General features: G+C 35.4%; 1 protein-coding gene across 1 annotated transcript; it reads right to left on the reverse strand.

The window, feature by feature from the left end:
• Positions 1-11,632: 11,632 nt before the first annotated feature.
• nmbr (neuromedin B receptor) lies at positions 11,633-23,734 on the reverse strand. Its single transcript, XM_039692608.2, has 3 exons — positions 23,238-23,734; positions 19,706-20,051; positions 11,633-14,698 (listed from the first exon to the last, which is right to left on the reverse strand). Exons 1-3 carry the CDS (start codon positions 23,624-23,626, stop codon positions 14,315-14,317), a joined length of 1,119 nt encoding a protein of 372 aa, XP_039548542.1. The 5' UTR covers positions 23,627-23,734; the 3' UTR covers positions 11,633-14,314.
• Positions 23,735-27,605: the final 3,871 nt, after the last annotated feature.

Here is a 27,605-nt window from a genome sequence, read left to right on the forward strand (position 1 = left end):
AATTTTGTGAGGCTTTTGGACCAATCCTTTAAACCTCATATTTATACTATTTTCTTTATTAATGAATAAATTGGACCATGATCATACAAGGCTAAGGCATTAGCTGTTATATTTCAGTCTGTTGGTCAATCGGTTGTTCAACATGCCAATCTTTCATGATGTTGTCGATAGCAATTATAAAAGACCAAGAAGTTGTGGTTACCGTAAACATCAACTTCAAATGGAAGAAGTCATTAAAGCTCAACATTCACACCTTGCAACTTAATCACATTTGGAAATGAATATGAAGGCCACTAAAGGATATTGTTTATTTGAAACAGGAACTTTAACAACTGAGCATCTTTTGTTGCTTTCTAGTTCTCTGTAAAGTAGATTAACTACACTGTTATGTCTTCATATCTCATGCAAAACGTTATAAATTTGCCATGACATCAGCATAATTCTCCCACTTAATTTTGCAAATAAATAGAAGAAATATTGTTTGGTTCTTTAGTTATTTAAACAGAATATGAAAATATAACTAAATGTTTAATCTTGGGATATTTACATTTTTGCATACTTAACAGGGTAAGATTTTGCATTTTAATATGCAAAAGACGCTGCAATCAAAGCTTAATTAACATAACTGTAATTAATTGAAATATGCATCCCGATTTGTGTTTGAACATTGCATCTTTTTTTGTCCCATTGACATTTAGGTCACGAAAGAGTGATTGTCAGACTGTGAGTGTGTGTGTGAGAGAGAGAGTGTGTCTGTTAACTGAGATAAGACCGGGCAACATATTATTTTTCTGATCTCTTTACTTCCAGAAATTCTGAGATGAAAATAGTTATTAGTTCGAACAGAAGATTTAAAGCGTTGTTTAAGATAGCTCTCAAAACAATGTCTTTGCATATAAATGTTGATGAATCATAACAAAATTGTGGTATTTATTGAATTCACATATTGAAAAAGTGAAAATGGTAAAATAAAATACCTGACAGAACTATGACTTTTAGCACACACACACACAAAAAAATCATACTCAGTTACTAACATAAAAAGTACTGCGTAATATCTTTATTTAGCTACTCTTTGCATCCTGTGATGGAACAGCATCTGGAGCTGAATTATTCTCCATTTTTGATCACAAGTTTTTTGGTCTCACTTGGGTCCTTGTTGTTTGGACATGTTTTTTCTGGTAACGAAGTGGTGAAAATTCATTCGCGTCTGTGTTTTTCAGAACCATTTTACTATGATCATTTTGGTCAACCTGTGGTTTTAAATGTCATTTGCGTATTTCTTCTTTGTGTGAAGGACCATGACGGCTAATTTGTTTGAAGTAATTAAAAAAATATTTAATTTCATGTCCATTAAAAAAAAGTTTGGAAATAAAAATGAAATAAAAATAATACAAAATACACGGTTATACAACACTTGTGTGCGTTATACAACACTTAATGTATTTAAAAACTATTTTTTTTAAAGCTTATGCAGTTGATAAATAATTAACATTTAAAATTCAGCTGCCAGTCATTAATATTCAGAAATCAGGAAAATATATTGTATATTCTGCATTTTACATACTTCCTCTAGATATAGCAAATACAAAGATTTTAAAAAATACAACAATTTAAAAAATACTGTTTTTTACTGTAATCAGATAATTTAAAAATACAACAATTTAAAAATACAGTTTTTTACTGTAATCAGAGAATACAGTAAAAATCTGTAAATTAAATTATAGAACTGTACTGTAAAAAATACAGTAACTGGCTGGCAACCCTGCTGCCATTATTTTACTGTAAAATTTAAAGGAAATCTTTTACAGTGTACTCTAAATGCTTTAACGGGCCATTTTCAACAACTATGAGACAATTACAATTCTTGACGTTTGCCATACAGTAACTTAAAAGGCTTGACAGCAGTGATGACGTCTTACTGTGCCTGCTAATTCAAAGTAGTCTCTGAGGATGTTTTAAATTTGGGTAGATCGATATTGTGAAGAAAACCTTTGGAAAATCCTGTTAGAAACCTCAACCTTACCATTGATCAGAGTAAGAATTGAATCCTGTTCAAACCTCCTCCCCACTGAGAAGACATCTAAAGCTGCTTCAACGCTACACAGAGGTATAGATGCTGTGTAGAGACATCCAGGAGGCTAATCTTCAGAGCTTTCAAAACATGCCATAATGTCATGTTTGCCCAGATACCACACCACATGCTATACACAAGGCTTAGGGGACGAGATGCATATTATATCAGTGAACTAGCAGACAGGGAGGATTTGATGGACGCACATAAAGCAGTCTGTCAGTGAGTTGGAAATGCAGTATGTAGTATAGCAGTGCATTAGATTCATATTGATCTATTAAGGACAAAAAGCTCGGGAAAGTAAATACAGAGTATGGTAAGGACAGTAATTTGTTATCACTAATATCAGTGATAGCGGTTACTCTCTGCATTATGTTTGTACTCATTATCCCTCATTACAGTCCCCCATTCACATTACCCTTTTTGAACTGTAGCCTGTGTTGTTTCCCTGAGCTGAACACTCTTATGATTGTTATTTGACTTTAAATGACGTACACAATAGTTTACAAATTCAAGCACTGTCATCACTCTCCATGTGCAGTCAATGTTGCTTCATTTTCCAGTCGAATGGTGAGATTATCAGAATGTGCTTTGATGCGTCTTCCTTCGTTAGAAAACCAATTGTGTATGCATCACAAATTAATGTTTTCTGTAGTCTGTTCATGTACGCACATTCATTCTCAACATATAGCTCTTTTTAAATCAATTAAACCATTCCCTAACCATATCGCTCAACAAATAAAAAAAATTACAAATAGGCCTACATAAATATTTAGGTTGACTGTGTAAAATAACTTCCTTTGGTTTTGCTTGCAGCTTTGAAGCTTCCTGTCACCATGGGAACAGCCAAAATGACCCGGAGGATACCCTATAGAAAGTGAATTCCAAGCATAGAGAGGGACTGGAGAAGAGTTTAATGGGCATCTTATGGGTAAGACAGCTATCCAACAACAGCTATCCTTTTCATTCTACAGCAACAGCTAATAGAATAACGGCAACCATTCACTTATCTGCAGCCCATCACAACAACTTTAATTGACCCTTAGGAAGCAGCTCCTGTCCAATCCAACTTTAGCAATAACACCTAACCAATATATCCTTTATTAAGCTTCCAGCACTTTTAGCTTTTGAAATTTGTGGAGACAACCATCATTTCATTTTCTCTGGTAGGCAGGTAAAAATACTTAAAACCAGCTGAAAAATAACTGCTGACTAGAGATTCTTTTCTCTTTATTAAATTGAATGTTATGTGAATATCTTATAACTAAAATAAAGAAGATGAGTTTTACCTCAGAGTAAAAACTAATAAAGCAAGTTTAAAATAAGAAGTAAAGCTACGTGAGATATAATGTGACATTTTGTTGTATTGGTTGCTGTCAGGATAAACAGAGGACCCAAGAGCGAATGTAGATTCAAAAAAGTTTTAATAATAAAGAGAACAAAGGCAGTCCGCCGCCAGGTGGTTACACAATTGACTTGGCTTAATGAAACAGAGATAGCAGAGATAACTCAGACCGAGACCAGTAGTTGCAAAGCAGCAGGTTGAGTAGCAGTCGAAGGACACGAGCACCAAGATGGCTGGGCAGAGCACAGTATAAGCAGACGTAGCAAAGTAGACAAAAGCTGTGTCCCAATGTGAAGGCTGCATCCTCGGAAGGCTGTATTTAAAGGCCAATTGCGTCACAGTGGCGTGAATAAGGAGGTCCCAATTCAATTTTGCATCCTCCGAAGGCTGGTTGCGTCATCGTGGTGCGACAAAGTGTACCCTGATTCAAAAGCGATGACAAATGCACCCTCGGTTTCCTCGTGAAAGAAATGATACATAAATGCATCCTTAGCGGCCTATCCTACCCCATACAGTAAGTCATTGTGCTGGTGACGATGGCATTTTTATTCTTTTTTAAAAAGGGTGGCCGAGAGTTTCCTGTTGGACGGCAACTTCACATTTAAATATACTATTTTGTTTTCATTTACTCAAAAGCCACATGTTTTACTTTCTTATTCATCTTAAAGGGTTTGTTCACCCAAAAATGAAAATTAAGTCATTAATTACTCACCCCCATGCTGTACCAACCCCGTAAGACCTTCGTTCGTCTTCGGAACACAAATGAAGGTGTTTCTGATTAAATTTGAGAGCTGTATAACGAGACTTCCTTAGATTTCCACGACGCATGCGCGAGAATTGCGATCTCCTTTAACTACCTCAGTTCAGTTCTCGCTCATGCGTCGTGGAAATCTAAGGAAGTCTCGTTTCAGGCCAACAAGGAAGAAAAGGAATAGTCGAATAAATTCGTTATTTTTGTTTGTTTTTTCGCACAAAAAGTATTCTCGTCGCTTGATAAACTTATAGTTGAGCCACTGTAGTCACATGGAATATTTAAACATTTTCTTCATTGACCGTCAAGAGCCAGTCCCTTAGGCAGCCAATGTGGTAGTTATACAGCTCTCAAATTTAATCAAAAATATCTTCATTTGTGTTCCGAAGATGAACGAAGGTCTTACGGGGTTGGTACAGCATGGGGGTGAGTAATTAATGACTTAATTTTCATTTTTGGGTGAACTAACCCTTTAACTCATTCGTCACCATTTGTCATCTCACTTGTGTATTAAAAGAAAGATCACTCGCCTTATAAATCCCACAACAATAAGAAAGCAGGGTTTCACGTTTTTGTAGTACTGTCATGCAAACTATGTCTACAAAGGTTTTAACCAACTTTGAGTATCCAGAAATATGATTTCTTTTGTATGCATGTCCTGATGTGTCAAATAATAAAATAATCACTCTATACAACCGAGGTGTGCAGCAAAGCATTTGTGAAGCCACAACACGCACAACCTTGAGGCAGATGGGCAACAACAACAACAACAGCTGAAGAGCCCACTGGGTACCACTCATCTCCACTACAAATAGAGCTCACCAATATTGGAGACTGTTGAAGACTGGAAAAATGTTGCCTGGTCTGATGAGTCTCGATTTCTGTTGAGACATTCAGATGGTAGAGAAGAATATGGTGCCGTGTCGTTTGAAGGACGAGTAGGCTGTAGCCGCATCCTTCAAAGTCTGTGGCCATCGACGGATGCAGCCTTCACATTGGGACTGTAGAAAATACAGGAACGAGCCTTAGAAAGCAATATGAAGCAAATATGAATCAGAGAGAATATTAACAAGAAGTAGGCCTAGCAGACAAAATCAGGATGAAGAGAAAACAGATGTGGCTAGCGCTGATTGTGATGAGGATCAGCTGAGAGTGAAGTGTGAGAGAGTGACAGATTGGCCTGTTGTTTTTCTTTTTTGTCTTGCTCTCTTTTAATAGACAACTGTGCCTAACTGTAAGATTATCGGTGTGTCCGAATACTTCCCTACTATAAAGTATGGGAAAAACATTGTGCCAAAACACTGTGGCACGGGAGAGGATTTAAGGGCAGTAAAGCGACACAACTGACACTGGTAGGTCACGTAACAGTACACTCTTAACAATGCTGGGTTGTTTTAACCCAAAATTGGGTCAAATATGGACAAACCCAAATGTGGGATTAAAAATGGAATTTAACATTTTTACCCAACTTCAACTGTACATTTTTTAATTACATTTTAACCCAACATTTGGGTTTGTCCATATTTGAGCCAACTTTGGGTTAAAATAACCCAGAATCAATGTAACAACATGGCGAATATAGTAGGCTATGTCTGAATGTCAACGGTTGCAACATAAGTTCAAATTCAGATGTAGTACCTAATCAGACACGTAACATTTATGTGCATTTATTAAAAAATACATATTTCTGTTTAGCTTTCTTTTTTTCCATTTCAGTTTGTTTTAGTAATTTTAATACTGAAACTGATTTTTTCTTTCCTATTTTTTTTCTAGTTATATCTCTTTTTTTCTATTTTTTAATTAGGTTTTTCATAATATTTATGTTTTATTTCAGATTTTTTTCAATTAACAAAAAACTTTTTGAAAATACTTTGTTTTAGTCAACAATAACAACATGGGATGTCATTTTCCTTTTTATTAAATCCTTCCTATTTTTTTCTTTTTTTTCTTTTTGGCATTTGTGCTACAATTTAAAAAAGTGAAAAAGATAATTGATGTTCCAGTATTATGTCACTTCCGTTGTTTGCCCTATGTAACAAGAGATATCAAGACAATATGTAGAGTACTAATTGGCTAAAATGTTCTACACCCATTCAGTCCCATATTGTGTTTTTTTCTTACATGACTGGTATACTCTTTAGTATAGAAATCTTTTTTTTTTTTTTTTTTTTGCCAGCATTGTTTCCACTAGCAATCACAATGATCTTTTGTCTGATTACCTGTCCAGAACAGCACCACTCTATATTGGCAACTTTGAGTCGTAAGTGATTTAGGACCACAATATAATGAGACTTTGATTAAGATTTAAGTCATCGGTCACTCCTTTATCTTGCCTCAAAAAAGCACCATCCCATTCAATTAAGCAATAGGCCTACTCTGACCTTCTCAAATCAATAACCATGATAAACAGTAGTGTTCAGTTTGACCAATCATAAAGGTCTCTGGGTGAACCAGATAGCAAAAGCACACAACTTGAGACATATGAGGTCAGGAGTTGCTTTACTCACAATGGCTTCCATACATCAATGTCTGTGGGAATCGTGTTGTATTCTAGAGGTGGAGAAACAGCAACACATAACGTAATGAAGAACAATTGACGTCTTGATAACTAAATGATTGTGTGAGCTGGAATCAATATTAGTATTTATTCAGTGTTGTGTCAGGAAGACCTGTGATACATAATGCATATATATATATATATATATATATGAAAGTATTTCTTGTACCGAATACAGAAAATTTCTGTAAATTTACTGTAATTTCAGTAAATTAATTTTTGCTAGAATAATTTCAAGGGTCTGGCAAAAGTAAACAGCAGATGATTTGTTTCATTCTGTTCTGGTAAGCTGCTTAATCACAAATGATTTCCTGCCTGCTTGTGATTATAATTATGTATTAAATTACCGTAAATTGACTTTATCTCAATGGCTTTTTTGTGTAGCATCAGACAAGGCCGTTTAAATGTATTATTTCTGTCCCCGGGAATCTTCTATTCACTGTTGCGATGATTTGATTTGAATTAAAGGTAAAATAATACGCTTTGATGATAAAATTCACATAGACTTGACAAAACGTGGACAAGCCATTGCTTTTTACATTGTATTAGAAATAAGATTTTTTTTTAAGATTTCAGAACCACAAAGCATTTTATTTTTCAATTCAAAACAGTTATTTTTTCTACAATTGATCTTTCTTATGTCCCCTTTCTTTCCCATTATTTTTGTTTTTATATTTTCTAACAGTGATCATTTCTGAAAGATCGTTACCCAAACATTTGGAGGATCTGATAAAACTTCCATCCAGCTGCTCCACTATGTTATTTACCAGCCTATGTTTGTGTCAAATTTGATGAAACAAAGCAGGGAGGAAGATGGGAATGTTAGTGTGTGGAGAAAGAAGAAAAAGCAAACTTTATGTGACATTTGGTGACTAAATCATCATCACAGGCCAATGCTATCACACAAATGCCTCACTATAGCGATTCCTTTTGGAACCTGCTTTGGCTTATTTATAAAGATACAGAAGATTAATGAGAAAGGTGAAGCATATAAAATCTTTGCCACACGTTTTTGACATATTTATGGTGGACTAACTGCAGTAAATATGTCATTAACAGTGTTGAGAGGGTAAGACTTTGTGTGAAAGGGCTTTTACATTGGCCAAAAAATAACTTTTTTTGTTATTAAAAAGCAAAAAAGCAAGCAAGACCATGCAGGTGAGAAAAAGTAACGCAAAAAGAAACTACCTCAATTTGTTCATTTTAGTAAAACACTATGTAATGCATTAGTTTTGACATTAACTTTCCTCAACACTGGTCATTAATAACATTATATCTTTACTATGAGATCAGTGTTAGATTTTTAAACTGCTTGAAGGGAATAGCAATTTATTCTGAGAACTATTCTAATGCGCCTGAATGAGTCCTGATGAATTAAAAAAGACAGGTTTAAAATCCACACACCCTCTGAGTTAATGTTTCAATTAGCTTATATTAATCTGATTGTCACATAACCATTCCGATAAAATTATTACCAGAGCTGAGAAGAAGATAATCATAACTTGTCACCTCTACTTCGTTAGCACCTCTCACAATATATGAAATTGTCCTGCTGAACTGTCATCACTTTATTGCATTGTTAGTAACAGAAGACTTCTGGCGAATCCCCTACCAGGACCAACCTGTCATGTTGAAGTAAAAGATCGAGGCCACTCATGAGCTGTCAGAGGTGATAAAATTGATGTATATTCGTGGAATCTGAAAGCTTGTCTATCTGTGTGCGTGTTAACACATGTGTCTGTGCGTTTTGCGAGCATGAAGTCGTGCTGCAGGGGAGGTGAATTTAGTTACCCATAAATAATCTGAAGGCCAACATTCGTCCCGTAAGTGCTAATACAAAGGGACAGACAGATAGATCTTAACCAGGGGGCTTCAACCTCTTGGTTGATAGTACATTATTCAGTGACATATGGCAAGGCTTTGCCATTTTAGTAAGCCTGGCCAGCGCAGTCTCATCCCAAAACATAATATAATACGTCAACATCTGCCTTTTTAGGGTACCCTTAAACGTCGGTTAGTATATATGTATATAGTATATATAGTTAGTATATATAACAACTGTTGGTATATATCACTGTAAAAAATATTTTCAAGATTTGTTATCACAACATATTTTCTTTTGTCAAATCAACTTTATAATAATTTATTTAGTTGAGATAACTTATTATTTTGAGTTTCTGATGGTTAAATTAATCTCCTTCATTGCATTAACTCACTTTTTCCAGTTCAATCAACTTAAAATTTTAAGGCAACCCGGGTTACTTACTTTTTTAAGTTAAACCAACAATATTTTTTTTCAGTGTAAAGTATAATAAAAGGATATTAAAAAGTTTTAATTTAGACCTTAAACATTCATATTAACTTAACACAAAAATGGCATTACTGTATATGACCCCTTTAAGATGAGAATAATTGATGCCACTGTATTTTCTAGGTCAGTTCTTGGTTAATGAAATCATTCTATTAACTAAGTGCCACATGCGGAAGATGTAAGGGCTTGAGCCCTGTCTAAAACTGATTAGTGCCATCAGCATTCGGCCACTTTTCAGAGGTGAGCTAATAAATGTGTGAAAAGTAACAGCATGGGTGCAAACAAAAGACATGGCAGTATCAAATGGAATTATCACACACAATGATGGACTGACTGCCAATTATTTTCCTTGACTGAGCATTGGCCTTATCAGAACGACGGCTGAAGAACGGTCTCCGTATTCATTAACGGACAAAGTTCAGCATAGCATGGGGGAGTTACAAAAATATATTTAACAAGGGTTGTTTTCTTGAGGATGTATACCGAAAAGATATTTTAACATGCTAATTTGCACACGTTTTTCCAAAAAGTTGATCATATTTCAAATCACTTTTAAAGACGAAATTCAGGCGCATTGTTAGATGTAAAGTGACATTTGAGGCTTTGACATTTAATATGATAATGCAAAGGTGTAGAAGAGAAATAGTTACTCCTGGATCACAATTCATCAACAATAGCAGATGATTGGTAGAGAATTAAATGTGGACCCATTTCAGCTATCACAATACACTGTAAAAAAAAATATTGTTGGTTTAACTTAAAAAAGTAAGTAACCTGGTTGCAAATTTTAAGTTCATTGAAATGGAAAAAGTGAGTTAATACAATGAAGGAGAATAATTTAATCATCAGAATCGCAAAATTATATGTTATCTAAACTAAATAAATTATTTAAGTTGATTTGACAAAAGAAAAAAGGTTGTGATTACTAATTCTGAATTTTTTTTTACAGTGTACTGATGAAAAAGTAAATTTGGGGTGTCCCTTTGTTATTTTTCGAAATCAAAATCCATATTTTTAATGTAATATTGCAGTATTTATTATAAATGATTTATCTGTCCACATCTTTCAATTTTAAAACACACGTGCCCTCATAATCTTTAATCAAAATAACTTCCCGTCACTCACATGACATTACAACAATGGCAAACCACAACCATCCAATCAAATCCCGACAAAATAAAATCACGTCCAACAATTTTTCTTGTTCGAAAAAACCACAATAGAGAAGAAAAGACCATCGTAACTTCCATTTCATGACGACTGAATGAATTTACGTATTTAGGCTCACTAGAAGACTTTTCCAAGAATCTCAGTTCATAGAGGGAATAATAGTAAACAGTTTACATGCTGTTTCCAATCAGGACCACAAGCCAGCATGACAATTGGAATTTGGCTCTGCAACATTCAAAAGAAAAGTGTAATTAACCATCTACGGTGTTCAGCCTTTCGCTGAGGGCTGTTGTGATTTAGTGCTTTTTACTAAAAAAGCCATGTATTTAAAATATACATTTTAAATACATGGCTTTTTGCTAGCACAATGCCAAGACTCTCAAAGCCTTTCTCACTGCTCCTCAGCGATTGATCTGACACTCTTCCTGTCAAATTGCAAAGGAAATGTAAGCTTTTCATGTGAAAAAGCTCCCTTCTCACAAAAAAAAAGGAAAAGGAAAAGCATCTTGGGAAGTGAAAAACACACAACAGGTGATCTTATTTCCATGGATGAACCTTGTTTTTAAACTGTAGCTATACATATAGAATGAGGCATACTATCATTATTTTTTCATAAAGGACATTTTCTATTATGTATGAGCAAGACCTAAAATATTAGTCCAGTCAAAGGAGTATGCGCACAAATATGTGACAGAAAATCCCTGTGTTAATCTGATCATTTATTTGTGTTATTAATTATCATTTCTGTTAAAATGTAGCGCCTTGTTTTCTCAGTTTCTCAGCTTTGAATTACAATTCACAATTATATGGAAAATCTCCACTTCTTGAGGCCTTATGAGGATTTTTCAACACCAGTCAAATCCCTTTTTTACTGATTTATATTAAATATATAATTATTGACAGTTATTTTCTGTCCATTTTACTGTGAAAAATAAATAAAAAATAGTATAAATAAAATAAAATAAAAATGCATTAGCATTCTGGGAGACAGAGATAAAATGTAAAAAAAAATAAAAAAAAAATCTGACTTTGAAATGTTTTGCACTGACTCATCCAGCAATGTTATGATGATAATAAGGTAAACTTTATCTGAACAAATAACACAGTCTCATCCCAAATCGTCATATAACTGACGTTTTGGGACGTATTTTGACCATACGTCAATATCCGCCTTTTTAGGGCCCCCTTAAACGTCGGTAGATGGCGATCCCGGGCCGTCATACAACTGACGCTTTACCTTTAACGTCAGTTAGGTGACGGGTTAGGTTTAGGGTTAAGTTTAGGTATGGGGTAGAGTTAGGATCCCATAACCTCATCTACCGACGTTTAAGGGGGCCCTAAAAAGGCGAATATTGACGTATGGTCAAAAGACGTCCCAAAACGTCAGTTATATGACGATTTGGGATGAGACCGGGTTGGAACAAACAGATTATGGTCTTTAAAAATAGACTGCAGACTGCAGTTGCTTAGAGAAATTAATAGTTGTTTTGCATCTTCCAGTTCTGAGTTCATAACATATTTGTAGACTTAATTCCAAAAAATCTGTTTCATTTTAATTCTTTAATAACTTAGCAGTATTTTTTAACACATCTTGACTGACATTATTGAACAATTTATTTCTCACAAATAATACATTAAGAAAATCTCACAAATACATTGAAATAATCTCAAGAAAACACTAAAATACATATTTGCAATGAACGCATTCAACTGACCAGTAATATTTCAACACATAGAACCGTGAATTCATTGATATTCAAGTAAGGTCCCATGATGAAAATTGTGGAATAAATATTGTGGAATATTTTGAAATGTGGAAATGAAACATGCATTGTAAGCACAACTGAGATTATATGCTGAAGATGAACATCCCTGATTAAAATATAAACTCTTAAGAAATGAACTGCTTAATCAAATTAACAATAAATACATTCTTTCTAATTCAATAGATCAATCTTGATTGAGTTGAGTTTAGCTATTGATATTTTTAATGAAAACTTATTGATTTAGAATCCATAACCTTGTTGTGGTCAACATGTATGTCTGAATTGTCATAATAGCATTCTATAGATCAGCTAGGCTGGTAGAAGACACATCTGTGCATCATTTATTACAATGAGCAGAGGAGGCCATGTGGCTACATGTTGAGTCATTCATACAGTAAGTGTTACAACAGTTTTGAGTTGATGACTGTGATACATACTGTATATAAATTACTGCAAATAGTACTGTTTACAAGTTTACAATCAATAAGTTTCATAGTAATTGCTTTTTTAATGTTGAATTCAAAATTAATAAGAATCATATTAATGTCTGTATATAAGCAGAAAACAGCAAAGGGATGAACGCAAGAAAAATTCGACCAAATCTTTGACTGAGAATAATCAAAAATTCTCAGTCTTTACTGTTTTCTACATGTGTCCTTAAAGGTATAATTAACCAATTTGGTCGAATTGTTCTTGATTCAATATAAGAGCACTGTTTAATTTAATCTATGTGTTTAATTTACTCTCAGAGTGAAATCCCAATAAAGTAGATGGGAAAGGGTAGTGAGCCTGTTTAATCAATCTTTCCGTATTATATTTAGATCCTGCTTCTGTGGAACAGGCGCAATCGATTCCTGAGGAGGTAAGTTTGACGTGTCTTTTCACTCCACTTCGTGATGCTGTAAATACGCTGTTTACTGTTTTTTTCTGCTGCTGTTTTATTATATTTCACTGTAAAAAAAAAAAAATATTTGTATGATTTGCTATCACAACTTTTTTTTTCTTTTGACCAGATGTGTATTACTTGAAATTGTAAAATGTTAAATTCAAATGTCAGGCAAGTCAGCGATATTAAAACGCATTGCTTTTGGTCAAAGATTCAGTGTTGAGAAGGCTCTCTTCAACTAGTCACTAATTACATTTTCCATTAAAATGGATTTCATTGTTTTGAACAAAATTAATTATTTATTATATATTTATATTATGATGACCAATGGTAGATTTAAAGGTCTAAATGAAATTGTGTGCAGCAAAATGTGTGTATGTTTTGAGGACCAAAATAATTCCTCAAGGACCACAAGATCACAAAAAGCTCATTGAACTTTGTTTAGAGCGCAAAATCATTTCATTTTTGCTGGTTTGGGAGCTCATGAAAGGCTCGAAACATGACTGCCTGTTTCAGTAAAGTTTATAGGTAATATTTCCACCTCACAACTGTATGATTATTCCACACCATTAGATGTGGAAACAAAATGATTTAAAGATAATATATTGCAATGCAGGGATTTAGAGGATATCATTTGTTGGTGAATCTAAGAATGATACACATCATGCGTTATTCATTTTAGTCTGCCACAGTGATCTTGGCGTTCCTCTCCTTTGACTCATATATATCGGAAGCTATAGGGAACGCGTCTCAGAAATTTATATTCATGTTGAATCCTAATCTGTTTATATATTAATCTAATCACCACAGTTTACCCTTGAGTGTGTGACCTGTCTGGTCTATCATAGACATTAAAATTCACTGGAAAGAGCCATGTCATTGCGCCTAAATTAAATATATTGTGAATATCATTGATTATTATCGTTATTGTGAATTACTGAGAAATAGAATGCGACCGTGGCCAATGTAGATGATTTAAGTGATATCTCTGTAATGCGCTTTTTCTCCTGGTGAAATCAAAACTGCTTGTCCAAACATTCATTTACTGTCTTAAGTGCACTTTCCATCGATGAATGTTGAATTTTCATCATTTGACTGGATGAAAAAGGGAAAATGATAGAGCTGAAAAGCATTATACAATAATGGAAACTCTAGTCCAATCTTATGTACAGAGCTGATATTTTATACAGGCAGAAATTGTGTTTAGCTTGTGGCGAAATAGAATTAGCCTTCAGTTATCAGCTGGATAGCCATTCCTTTCTGTTTGCAATAAGGATAATGTTTCAAAAAATAAAGCAAATGTCATTCTGGCCCTCAAGCGACGCCGCAACCTTTGGGAAAAACATACATGCAATATTTACAACAGTAATCCTTCTGTATTTCCTGCATCAACGCACGCACATTTACCCAGCTGGGTCACTTCGGTGAGTCCCCAAGCCTTAAGAGAACATCTGCTAAATGCAGACTCCTGGTTTTTGGCCATGCCCGTTGGCCACGGCGGGTGCGCTCTTCCTGATGGAGGTCATGCGGATAGCAGAAGTGCTCTGAAGGTAGCTGGTGTTGCGCTCTTGGTATTTGCGCTGTCTGCACAGCAGCTGGTTGTTGAAATGCCTTCTGAAGCTCTCGCTCAGCAGGTACAGGGCAAATGGGTTCATGCAGGAGCTGGAGAAGCTCAACACTCGCGCCACAAGCGTGATGATGAGGTGTGACAGCGAAGAGTCGATCTGCCGATAGTTGAAGGAGCGGTACATGTAGAGAACGTGGTTGGGGAACCAGCACAGCGCGAAGAGGCCCACAAACACCAGGACGATCTTGGCTAGACGCTTCCTTGTTTCCGTCTCAATAGAGGGAAGGAGAAAAGTTGACAGATAAGACCACTCAAGTAAAGCATGAGGTGCATTTTTGATGAGGATAACGTCGATAAAAATGCATGCAAGTTCAGTACCGCTTCCTCTAGCCTGATTCTGAACCCGGTAATTGTCGTTTTGGTTCTTGCTGATGGGTTTTTATGTTTCGGCTACACTATCGGTCAAAAGGTTGAAATAATTACGATTTTTTTATTGGTTTTGGAAGATGTCTCTTGTGCTCTGCGTTTCTTTGATTACAGTAAAAACAGTGATATTGTAATTGTAAATATTATTACAATTTAAAAAACGTCATTACTCCAGTCTTCAGTGTCACATGATCCTTTAGAAATCATTCTAAAATAAGCTGATTCACTGCTCAAGAAACATTTATTATTATCAATATTGGGAAAAGTTGTCTGTGGAAACTGTGATGAGTTCAAAAGATTTTACACTGTAAAAAAATCGCTGTAGTTATGCAGCTGTTTGCCAGTAACTTACTGTAGATTTTAATTGATGTATATTTACTGGCAACAGTTTGTTCAAAGTTAAATGAACATTAAACATTAACAAGTCTTTGTCTTTACAGAATAAAACTATAAAATAACAATCTAATGCACAGCATTCTGGGAACCAGAAATCTTCATCAACCTTTTTCTGTTTTTTTTCCCCCTTCAGATTTTGTTTCCCAGAATGCTTTGCATGAGGCTGTTATTTTAGTTTTATTCTGTAAAGCTAAAGACTTGTTAATGTTTAATGTTCATTTAACTTTGAACAAACTGTTGCCAGTAAATAACAATAATTTAAATCTACAGTAAGTTACTGGCAAGCAGCTGCCAGTAATACCGTAATTACAGATTTTTATTTTTTACAGTGTATAAATGTTTTTACTGTCACTTTTGGCTACATTAAAGTATTAATTAGTTTTCTATTCTTAAAACAAATATTATATCCCATACTTTTGAATGTAAGTGTTTCTGCAAAAATCTAGGCAATGTTTTTCAGAAAAACTTTGTTATACTCTAGATATACTATAGATTTTTGATAGCAATCAGTAATAGAAGTGGTCTAAATATGAAAACATGCCTTCTGTGAAAATCTCAGAACAAAAAACAACAACAAAAAATCATCGCATTTGATTTGAATTCACGGCATGTTGTAATTTCCGTAATTAAAGAGTTGACTACACGTGATGTTCTACTTGGAGCTGTTTACATCCTTGAACTCGGAATTATGCATTTCTATGTCAACACTATCATTGGCAAAATGAATCTGCATCATTTAGGTGGCACAAATGTGCATTCATGTGTTTTGGAGGAGGCGTGGCTTTGGAGACGCTGAAGGGAGGATGTGTTCTCATGCTTTCAAAGCTAGCTTGCTATATGCTGATTTCACGCAGCCGCCATTTTGAAATCGAAAGCAAGGCTCAAGTGGGAAGAACCCCAGAAGTAGAGATAGACAACAATACCTTGGACTAACAACCTGAAGCTGCTACCTCGATTTACACTATTGGATGTTAATATCTAATATGGGATATATATATATATATATATACAGCCCATTCTCACCCCCAAGGCGTCACTTAACTGACGCCTTGGGAAGCATTTGGACATGCTTCAATATCTGACGCTTTAGGCGCCCTTTAGCGTCAGTAAGATGACGCCTAGGATCGCGTGTACCCCACACCTAAACCTAACCGCGTCCTCTAACTGACGCTTTCCTTTAGCGTCAGTTAGATGACGCCGTAGGATCGCGTCATGTAAGTGATGCTAAAGGGCGCCTAAAACGTCAAATATTGAAGCATGGTCAAAGGTGACGCCTTGGGGTGAGAATGCGTTGATATATATATATATATATATAGTTTGTTCCTGCTTCTTTTTTACGTTCTGAATTATTTTATTTATAAGTTAATTTCACTGTATATAGTCTAAAGTATGAAATAAATGTATGTAAATTTTTAGAATAACTAATTTTTACATTAAACAGAATAATACGCCATCAAATTCGCGACTCTTTGATTAAAAGCGACACTTCCGGTTTTCTTCCCACCGGAGCGATTTCAAAATGGCGGCTGCATGAAATCAGCATATTGCCTCTCCAAAATTGCCTACTCTACCTTTTATCAGCAAAACTGTTTTCAACATTGATAATAATAATTTTTTTTTTTTTTTTGAGCAGCAAATCAGCATATTAGACTGATTTCTGAAGGATCGTGTGACACTGAAGTAATAATCCTGAAAATTCTGCTTTGCCATTGTCACGAAGTGATTTTGTGTGTTTTCATTATTAGTTATTGCCCGTCTATTATTTATCCCAGGTGTTTCTCATTTCTCACGCCCCCTTGTTATCTTGTCTAGCTCGTTTGTCCTTGATTATTTAAGCCCTGTTATTCTGCCCTGTCTTTGTTGGTTGTTTGAATTTATGTGTGTTACGTTGGTGCTTTCATGACTCTCGAGTCTTGTTTCTAGTCTTGTGTCTTGTTTCAAGTTTGTTAATAAAGCTACACTGCGTTTGGACCCAGCCTCAGCTCTGTTTCTCCGCACAACGTCACAGCCATTACCGGAATAAATTACATTTTTCAATATATTAAAATAGAAAACAATTATTTTAATCTGTAATCATATTTTTACAATATCACTTTTATACTGTATTTTTTTATCAAATATAGAGACTTCTCTCTCAATAATATATATATAAATTAGGTTTGACTAGTATATGTTGTTTTTTGCTTTAAATCCATCTTATTCATTTAAAAGAATATATCTTCTTTTGTTTTCCACAGAATAAGGAAAGTAAATACAGGTTTGGAGCAAATAATGAGTAAATAATGTCAGAACTATCCCTTTATGAACATTTTTTTTTATCAGTTGGCTCCTGAGATTCTGCAGTACTGATAATGCATAATATACACGTTTCAATGAAGTACATACAGTGCAAAACATGAGATTATATCCCAATGAGCTATTCATGCCGTTCAGAGAAATGAATGATAGATTGATGAACACGATAGATTGATGTTTTGTCTCATGAACATGATTGCATGATTACTCATAAGAGATAAAACCAACGGTACATTTCATAGAATGATCACAGTATTATCAAGGGCAAGAGGGAGCATAAAATGTTAGCTGCCTTGAAACAGCTGCTGAAAGAGAATATAAACGAGAATATCTGTCATCCTTAAGGACCCTTGGAACAATGCTTAACTGATGATTCATAGCCCATGCGGCGAAAGATAAAGTGCCCTGTCTCAAGAAACTGTCAAAGGAGCATTCTGTGAAGGGTGTCCCTCAGTTCAGCAGAGGTTCGTTTTATACTTTCTCTTAAAATGTTTATGGTTTGGCTCTTGGGGAAGAAACATTGTTTTAGATCATCATAAAAGGGCCAATTCCATTTAGAACAGCTGTTACTGCAAATCAACATTTTAATACGTAAGGGTTGTTTGCATTCTGATTCAATTGAATTTGTATTAAGGTAGCACACTGCAGGGTTCAAATGTATTGAAAGTCATATAACTGTGATTTTTAACTACATACTGTAAAAACAATTATTGGACCACGTTTTACAAGAGAATCCTTTCATTTTACTTAAAATTTTACCTGTTATTCAATGTGTTACTTGTCATTTCTTTGTAATTATTTATAGATGGATGAATAGATATAGTTCAGTTTTTAAAAAAAAAAAAAACTTTTGCTGATAATTTACTCACTCCCATGTCATCCAAGATGTCCATGTCATTCTCTCTTAAGTTGAAAAGAAATTAAGGTTTTTGATGAAAATATTCCAGGATTTTTCTCCATATAATGGACTTTACTGGTAACCAAACGGTTCAAGGTCCAAAAGACCGTTTCAGTGCAAACTGCAAACTGTATAAAGGGCTTTAAACGATTCCAGACAACGAATCTTTTTCTGAGTCAATTCATTCATTTCGTTCGTTGAATGAACCAAATGACACGAAAAAAGATTTGTTCATTTTGTTAAACAAGTTCGAACAGGAGAGTCACGAACGTGCATCACAGAACAGAGCAAGGCGACCATTTGAGCTTATAAAACTTAAACTTTGCTATTTTTTTTTTAAATGAGCGATCGTTTCACTTGACAAGACCCTTATTCATCGTCTGGAATCTTTTAAAGCCTTTTGAACAGTTTGCGGTTTGCAATGAAACTGTCTTTTGGACCTTGAACCGATTGGTTCCAAGTAAAGTGCATTATATAGAGAAAAATCTTGGAAAATTTTCATCAAAAACCGTAATTTCTTTTCGACTGAAGAAAGAAAGACATGGACATCTTGGATGACACGGGGGTGAGTAAATTGTCAGCAAAAGTTATTTTTTTTTAAAAGTGAACTACTTTTTTAATCTTTAACAAATTAACTTTTGGCAAACCAGAAGAGTAGAATAGATCATTTTGGATAATGTATTACCTGTGAAACATTTCTTCTGCAGTTCAGTAAAACTTCTAATACTACTTCCTGTGGTGTGATGAATTGAACTGAAATTCCTACGCATTCTCATCCCAAGGCGTCATATACGATGCTTTTGCCAAAGCGTAGACATCCAACGCACACGGCACCCTTTAGCATCAATATAACATGCACAGAGTATGGGTAGGTTTAGGTATGGGGTAGGGTTAGCGTTAGACCACTAGGAGGCGCCTTCTGCCCCATATTTATCTGCGCCTTTATTGACGCTAAAGGGTGCCGTGTGCGTTGGATGTCTACGTATTGGCAAAAGCGTAGTATATGACGCCTTAGGATGAGAACGGGCTTAGCACCACCAATTAGCACATAAAGCACATTTTAGGTTAACCTTTTTTCAAGTGTGCTTACAATGACAAATCCGAAATATCTGTGCTCTTATCTCAACCGTGATATCTAAATCATGATTGATGGAATGAAGCAACAATCCGCTATGCCTGAAGAAGAACCTATTGTGACAAACACAGAAGACTGGCATTCAACCATGCATGTGAGCTTTACGCTCATCCCCTGGAACCTCTTACCTGTCTTTTGGAGTGCTCACTAATCTCACCTGGCATATCATGAGCACTCTTGACAAGTGTCTTCGCGATGTGGTAGTAGTAAACAGAGATAATGCTCAGAGGGATGAGGAAGTAGACGAGGAATATCATAATCGAATGGATCTTGGGATGCATCTCGTTGGAGAGTGGATACGGCACACAAGCGGTGAACGTCATGTTCTTGTCAGGCATGTGAACCACCTGTGAAAAGACTGCTTCGGGGATAGCCAGCAGCACTGAGACAACCCATATAGTGATGGCCTTCAAGCAGGTCCAGAACACTGCGCTGGAGGTCTGGATATCCATGGGATTCACGATAGCTTTGTGTCTAAAAGAAACACATGTGAAGAATTGTCAGCACAGAGATTGCTGTGACTTTCATCCAGGTTGAGAATTGATTGAATTGAGAAATGTCCTTGTTTATCAACAATTTATCATAGCTTGAGGGAAAACACTGTGTTCTTATCTGAAGTCAAATTTGATTCTGTGCTAAGGTTTATGGTTATTCCTCATCAGGATTTGTGCCTGTTTATACTAGATCTGCTGTTATTATTGAAGTAAGTTTTAAGAATAGTCATTTAACTGATGCATCTCAATTTTCTATTCAGTTTCATTCCATGACTGTTCCATGTTAATGAAATTATTAGGGCCGTGCAAAGATTAATTGCAATTAATCGCATCCAAAATAAAAATCTTGTGTTTGCATAATATACAATGTGTGTGTGCGGTGTATGCTTATTTTGTATACATAAATACATGTGTGCATGTACATATTTAAGAATTATTTGCACACACATAATATATATATATATATATATATATATATATATATATTATAGATGAATAACACATTTTCTTAAATATATACATGCATGTGTGTGTATTTATATATACAAAATAATTATACACAGCACAAACACATGTATATTATGTAAACACAAACTTTTATTTTGGATGGGATTAATCACAATTAATCTTTGCACAGCCCTAGAAATTATTTATGTACAGAGATGCATTTCTCTTATTAGATAAGCTTATTATATGACCGTTTGATTCATGACATCAACACTTTACACACACTGAATTTACACACACACACACACACACACACACACACACATATAAATATATGAAATGTTCAGATTCAAAAGCCTCTAAATGCCATTTGAAATTTTCTTCTAGAGTGGTCATTTTTATCAAGCTTGTATATTTAAGTTCAGTAATTTCACTTAAATGGCAATTAATAGGTAATCTTCATTGCCATTTAAGTGAAATTTCTGAACTTAAATATATAAAAATGATCATTTTAGAAGAAAATTTCAAATGGCACTTAGAGGCTTTTGCCTCTGAACTCTTCATATATATATTGTATATAATTAAAATAACATTAAGATCAAAATATTAAAACATGGTAATACTTTCAAAGGTTGTGACAAATGATTTTTTTCAATCCATAAAAAGATAAGAAAATATCTGATATATATATCAGATATTGTATTCTCTACTTGAACCTAAAAAACCTTTACACTGGCGCTTAGCAATACTAAGTCTAAAACTACATGATCACACTTATAAATGATTCATCTAAGGTTTTTCTCCCAAAAGAAAAGCTGTCCTATACGAAATACGATATTTCCTGTGCACTTCTTTCCGATATTCTGCTCCGGCTGCAAATCCCACAGACTGAATAAAGTAAAGAAAAACAATAGAGGAAATTCATGGTGGAAAATTGGTTGCTTTTGTTCCAAGGAAATTGTCAATTTTCTCCTATTGACAAACCGGTCGGTTTTGATATGTGTACTTTAGACATTCTGCAGTGGCCATCTCTAAGGTAAATGGAAATCTCATATGACAGCACCCTCGCCCTGACTTCGCTCCTCCACCAGGTTTTATTGCCCTGGGCTTGCTTTTTCCTCTCTCAATGAACATAGACTGCCCTGCCTGAGGCATGGGTAAGCTGGGGAGCGCCACGATCACAGCTTGAATTCTCCCCGAGTAAACAAGCCTGAGTCGAGCATATTATGAACCGAATAACCTGCAAATGAACTTGATTTTATTTCACGCATGACTGTGAATCTTGAGTAAGTGCTAATCAGATTAAGTGTTCAAAACAATCATTTTGTATGACGATGCCTTTTCTGTTGGTTTAATATCACGGCAAGCCAGCCAATGCACCTGTCCTCCTTCCTAATTCCTTTGGCCAGGAGATTCATTATCCCAAGTAACTTTACATTGACTACATTTTGCATCACAATTGTCGTTTTGGGGAAAGGGACGTTTAATGCAGCCTTCAAATCAATAGCAATAAATGAGCACTGCTTGGACCCCAGGGTTGTGGCATAATCACTGTGTCACAAATGAACTTTCAGGTGCGCTTAACAACAAACAGACTGAGCAACAAATCAGGCTAGGAAAGGTCATCACCTTTAGCTGAGGCCCCCAAGCACTGAGACAAAAGTGAAGGAGAAGGCAGAGTGAAACCGAGCAGATATTTGTCATCTTCACCACAGATACTCGTCCACATTTGTAATGCTCTTTCACAGACTAATGCTCTAATGCAGCCAGAGCTTGTCAATTAATCAAACAGTAATATTATGTTGCCAATCATCATTTAGGATTCGAAGCGCTGTAATCTACTAATGAGAACATTCATTCCGTTTAATCAGTCCTTTCAGTTCATGCAGGCTAAAAGAATATTTGATGATTATGGTCACACTGTATTCTTGAATGGACAATCATTTTTTCTAAGCTTTATCCCAAATATGCTCTTTTGGGAATAATGATGTCTCTGTTATTTACAGCTGCCTTAGTCCAATTTGGTTATGAAAACGCAGCATTTTTCAATAATAGAATTCACTGCGGTGTTGAGTAAATCAGGATAATAATGTCAGGGCTGTACTGTACAGATGAGTTCCAGCCTACAAAACAATATTTATGTGTACAGAATGAAAACAAACTGCCCAATCAATCTTTCCTTATCTGTCCAAATCTGTGCTCTGAGCACCCCATCACATGTCAGAGAAATGAACTGCATCTTTGTTGTTGAGAAATATATCTCTGATGAGTCATGAATCAAATGTAATACAGAATCCCTTCAGGCAGTTTGCCAAATGGGACATGATATAGCGTCAAGGTGAATTCCTCTGTAAATCAATGTATATTTGTATTCATTTTGCTCTCAGCTACAGGTGATTAATGAGGGATTTTAAACAACTTAAGCTAAGAGTATGTGTGTGTGTGTGTGTGTGTGTGTGTGTGTGTGTGTGTATATATATATATATATATATATATATATATAACGTCCGCATATATACGCATTTCTATATATACAGTAGCCTATGCAATGTATGTTAAACTATTTGTTTACAAACTCGAGGGATGAGCTATAAACAACGAAACACACACGTTGTTTAGAGCTAATTTCTCTTGTTTGTTTTAGTTGTTGTTTCAGACATTGTCCTCATTTTCATAGTAGTGAATGTGGCAGTTCATTCAGGATTTTTCCCCTCCTTACCTGTCTGCGCTCAGTGCCGTGAGAGTGAACACGGAGACTCCGACCGAGGTGAGCTGGATCACCGGGATCATCTTACAAGCCACAATCCCAAAAATCCATTCTTCATAGAAATACCTGAACGCGTCCACTGGTACACAAGTGACCAAAAGCAAAAGATCTCCCACGGCCAAGCTGGAGATGAAAATGTTTGGGACACTTCGCATCGCGCTGGTAGTGATGAATATTTTCACAAGAGTGATGTTGCCCAATAAACCAACCGTTATGATAAGTATGTAGACCGATGGGATAACGCAGCGAATGATGAAATGCACCGTTTCCCCTCCATCGGATGTCCAGTCATCTGTGAAGTTCTCATAGGCTGAGGTATCCTCAGAGAAAGTGTGATCCATATTTCGGTTTAGTGGTTAGAAAGCAAACGAGTTAAAAACAATAAATGGATGTGATAAGTTGCCCTGTTTTGGTAGAGAGAGCGAGAGAGAGGTGCTGTCCGCAAAACTTAGTGCTGAAATGAGCGATGTCTTCAGCCACGTCTCTAAAAGTTGACTGGCTTCTTTGAAAGGCAGGAACAAGTAAAGGGGGAGCCTATGGCAAACCATCTTAACATTTAATCCTTTAAACTAACTATTGGTGCCATTAATACCTATTTAGACTACTAAAAAATCCAATAGTGACTGGTATTATTCTCAATTTCTCGTTTAGTTAATCTATAAGATATTATCTATCTATCTATCTATCTATCTATCTATCTATCTATCTATCTATCTATCTATCTATCTATCTATCTATCTATCTATCTATCTATCTATCTATCTATCTATCTATCTATCTATCTATCTATCTATCTATCGTATTTGTGTCTGTCTGTTTGCCTGTCTGCCATACGTGTTAATTCCCCATCTTCCACACTAAAACAAACCAAATATATAATCTAAAACCCAGAATCCCCATATATGAAAGTACGACGTTGGACTACTCGTCAGTAGCGCAAACTGGAATTGTCACACACTTCCTGACTGTGTATATTCAAGTTGATTCTGGTGACTATTCCGGTTTTACTATTAATTTATTGGTTCCATTAGAAAACAACTGGAACGAAACTATATGTACAGTAGCATATTAAAGGAATACATGTTAAATCGGCTTGCCATAAGAACAGCATTGCAGAGAGCAGCAAACAGTTTTGTTCTATCTATCTATCTATCTATCTATCTATCTATCTATCTATCTATCTATCTATCTATCTATCTATCTATCTATCTATCTATCTATCTATCTATCTATCTATCTATCTATCTATCTATCTATCTATCTATCTATCTATCTATCTATCTATCTTTCTGTCTGTCTGTCTGTCTGTCTGTCATCTAAATGTGTTAATTCCCCATCTTCCACACTGAAACAAACCAAAATAAATAATCTAAAACCCCTGAATCTCCATTTATGAAAGAACGACGTTGGACTTCTCGTCAGTAGAGCAAACTGGAATTGTGCTTTCTGGACTCGTCAGGTGCAGCTTTTGTCCGCGCGCCCCCTTATCGGAGTTAGCCTGGAGCTCTTTCATGCTCTTTCTGTGACTCGCAGGGGGGATTTACCGAAGGAAGAATGGCAATAAATACGTAATAAGAAAACCAACTGGGTCTGGACAACTAGAAAAACAGGTATTTGAAAGAGAGAGAGAGAGAGAGAGATAGAGAGAGATAGAGAGAGAGAGGAAAGTTCTCCACTCCTTTACAAAAATGTAAGACTTTATTTGCTTGTGTCCAATGTCACTGGAGATTGAAACCATGATAGCCTTAAGAGATGTTTTTATTCTAAGCTTCATGTTAGGTTTGCTTTCTCATCCTTATAGGAATAAAATAAACAGGCACATCAAACATTTATGCATTAAGTTCTGATGACAAAGGTTCTTTGTCCAGACAGATCTTGAAATTAGAATTGCCTTGGCTTCAGAACCAATCTATTATGGTCTTGTATTCACTGTCATTGAAGAACCCAAAAGGACCCTCATAGTGACCAGCGAGAAGAACATTTCAATAATATAAAGAACCCTTTTTCAGATATAAAGATTCTTGAGTAGAATGTAAGGTTCCATAGATGTTAAAGGTTCTTTGTGGATCTATTGATGCCAATAAAAACCTTTATTTTTAAGAGTGTCGAGGTCTGCACAACCTGTTCTTTCATCATAATGCTGGATAGAGAGGCTTTTAACCCTCAGAAGCCATTTTACAGTTTTTCTCAATCTATTGTATTTCTCAATCATCCTCGACATTTCCAAAACAGTAAGTGCTTTTCTCAAACAAATAGCAAAAAACACCTCAGATTTTCTGCAAAAGCCAGTCTCTTGCTTAAAATACTTAGTTCATCTCTCTCAAACATAAACATCTATGTCAATGAATATGTCAGTGCCATCAGAATGTCCTTGTGTCATTGTGTACGGATAAGACAGTCAAATTGCTCAGTCATGTTGTCAACAGTTTACACTGGAGGGATGTTCTGATGTAAACTGCTGTGGCTAAAGTTTTGAGGACAATTATTGTAAATTGTAGGTTACACCTTAGTGTGTGGGGGAGTTTGATTGCAAAAGATTCACATTTATGCTTTTGCTGTTTGTACAGTTATTTGTTGACAGACCATGCAATTGCGATACAGAAAGGAAAAGACAGCACTGCATAGCACAACGAAAAACAAAAAACAAAAGTAGAAACGTGAACAGGACAGATTTAGAAAAAAAGTCTAATGGAAATGTATAGAAAATGCTATATTACGACAACATTTTGCATGCAAAGACTTGCTCGCCTAAAAGTTGTGGTGGGTGTGACTGTTCAACATAGACCCATTATAGTACATTTTAATCAACGTGACATAAGCAATTGATAAGGAAACAGCAGATAATTGCACATAATCATTTGCATGGATGTACCAAAGCATTTGCAACTTGTTCAAAGAAATGAGAAACTGTTTTTTTTATGTGCACAACTGATACAATGATGTGAAGATTGAACAGGTAGATTTGAGAATTTCAATTATGATCTGAGAAATGTACCAAAGCGACTGAGAAAAACTGTAAAAGGCTTTTACAGAAGTGTTTTGACAACTCTTACTGGTTCTACTCTGCTTAAAGATCAGCCAAGCGAATCCCTTGAAGGGATACCTGATTGAGTTTCAAACTATGAATGAAAAGCGCAAGTCACTGCCTGACTATGTCTCTAGTTCATCTTCTTGACTTGGTTCTCACCTTGACTCATACCCTGAGAACAAAATTTCTTATATGTGTTTTATTTCAGCCTGATCTCATGGATTGGTTATTTTAAATGTGTGCCTGTGTGTGTGTGTGTGGCTTGATAATCCACACATCACGGGGACAAAATGTCCTCACAAACATTTTTGGTCCCCACTAAAACAGCTTATAAATCATAAATTAAGTAATGTATTTTGAAAATGTAAAAATGCAGAAGGTTTTCTGTGGTTTAGGGGTACAGTTAGTGTAAGGGGATAGTACTGTTTGATATAAAAATCATTATATGTCTATGGAAAGTGCCCATTAAACCTGTTTGTGTGTGTTTACCAAAACACAGATGTTTCCTGATGTAAATGTGGCCTCTGGTAATAGGCTAAATGAATATAATTCGCCACTCATTCGGGTTGCATGTGGTGATGTCATGTTGAGTTAGTGACATCTGCTGGCTTTAATGACGCTCTTGATGCAACAATGGTAATATAGAGACAAAATTAATTAGCTACAGAAGAATGCATTGAGCTATTTTCTGCAGTAAATTAACAGACCTTATACGACTGTCCTTCACCATTATTTAAACTCAGCACTGAAACATATCTGTCATTTTTAACGAAAAACATCTTTATGCTAACCTTTTCAAGGATTTAAGATTCCTTTTAATGAGACTTTTTTTCAGAGATGGAAAATGACTTCATTCAGAAATTGAAAACTTTTTAAATGAGATATGTAGGCTATTCAAGGTTTTTCTCAAATTACATTTTATTTATTGAATGGGTTTGATGTGGAGAGAAAATGCGTTTTTATTTCAATGACTTTTTATTCTATAATGCATAAAACGATGTGAATAGTCAAACCCATCACAAACATCTATTGAACGGCAACATACCAATAAAATAAACGTATGTAATGGAGTCCTCCTTCATCATGCTATCGAGCTACATGAGCAAACAAACAATCAAGCACGGTCATATATGAAGCATCACTTTGATTGACAGCTATGCTTGCGTGTGCACCACGTGCCCAATGACCGTATGACCGCCAGACCCCAGTACTCTTATTTCGGTAATTAGCATCTCTGTGGCCATAATGATCTATTCTTTGCTAGGTTTCTTTGATGGCTTGTCTAACGTTAA

The sequence above is a fragment of the Pimephales promelas genome, chromosome 13 (assembly GCF_988280905.1).
Source record: "Pimephales promelas chromosome 13, fPimPro1.hap1.1, whole genome shotgun sequence".
Lineage (NCBI taxonomy): Eukaryota > Metazoa > Chordata > Actinopteri > Cypriniformes > Leuciscidae > Pimephales > Pimephales promelas.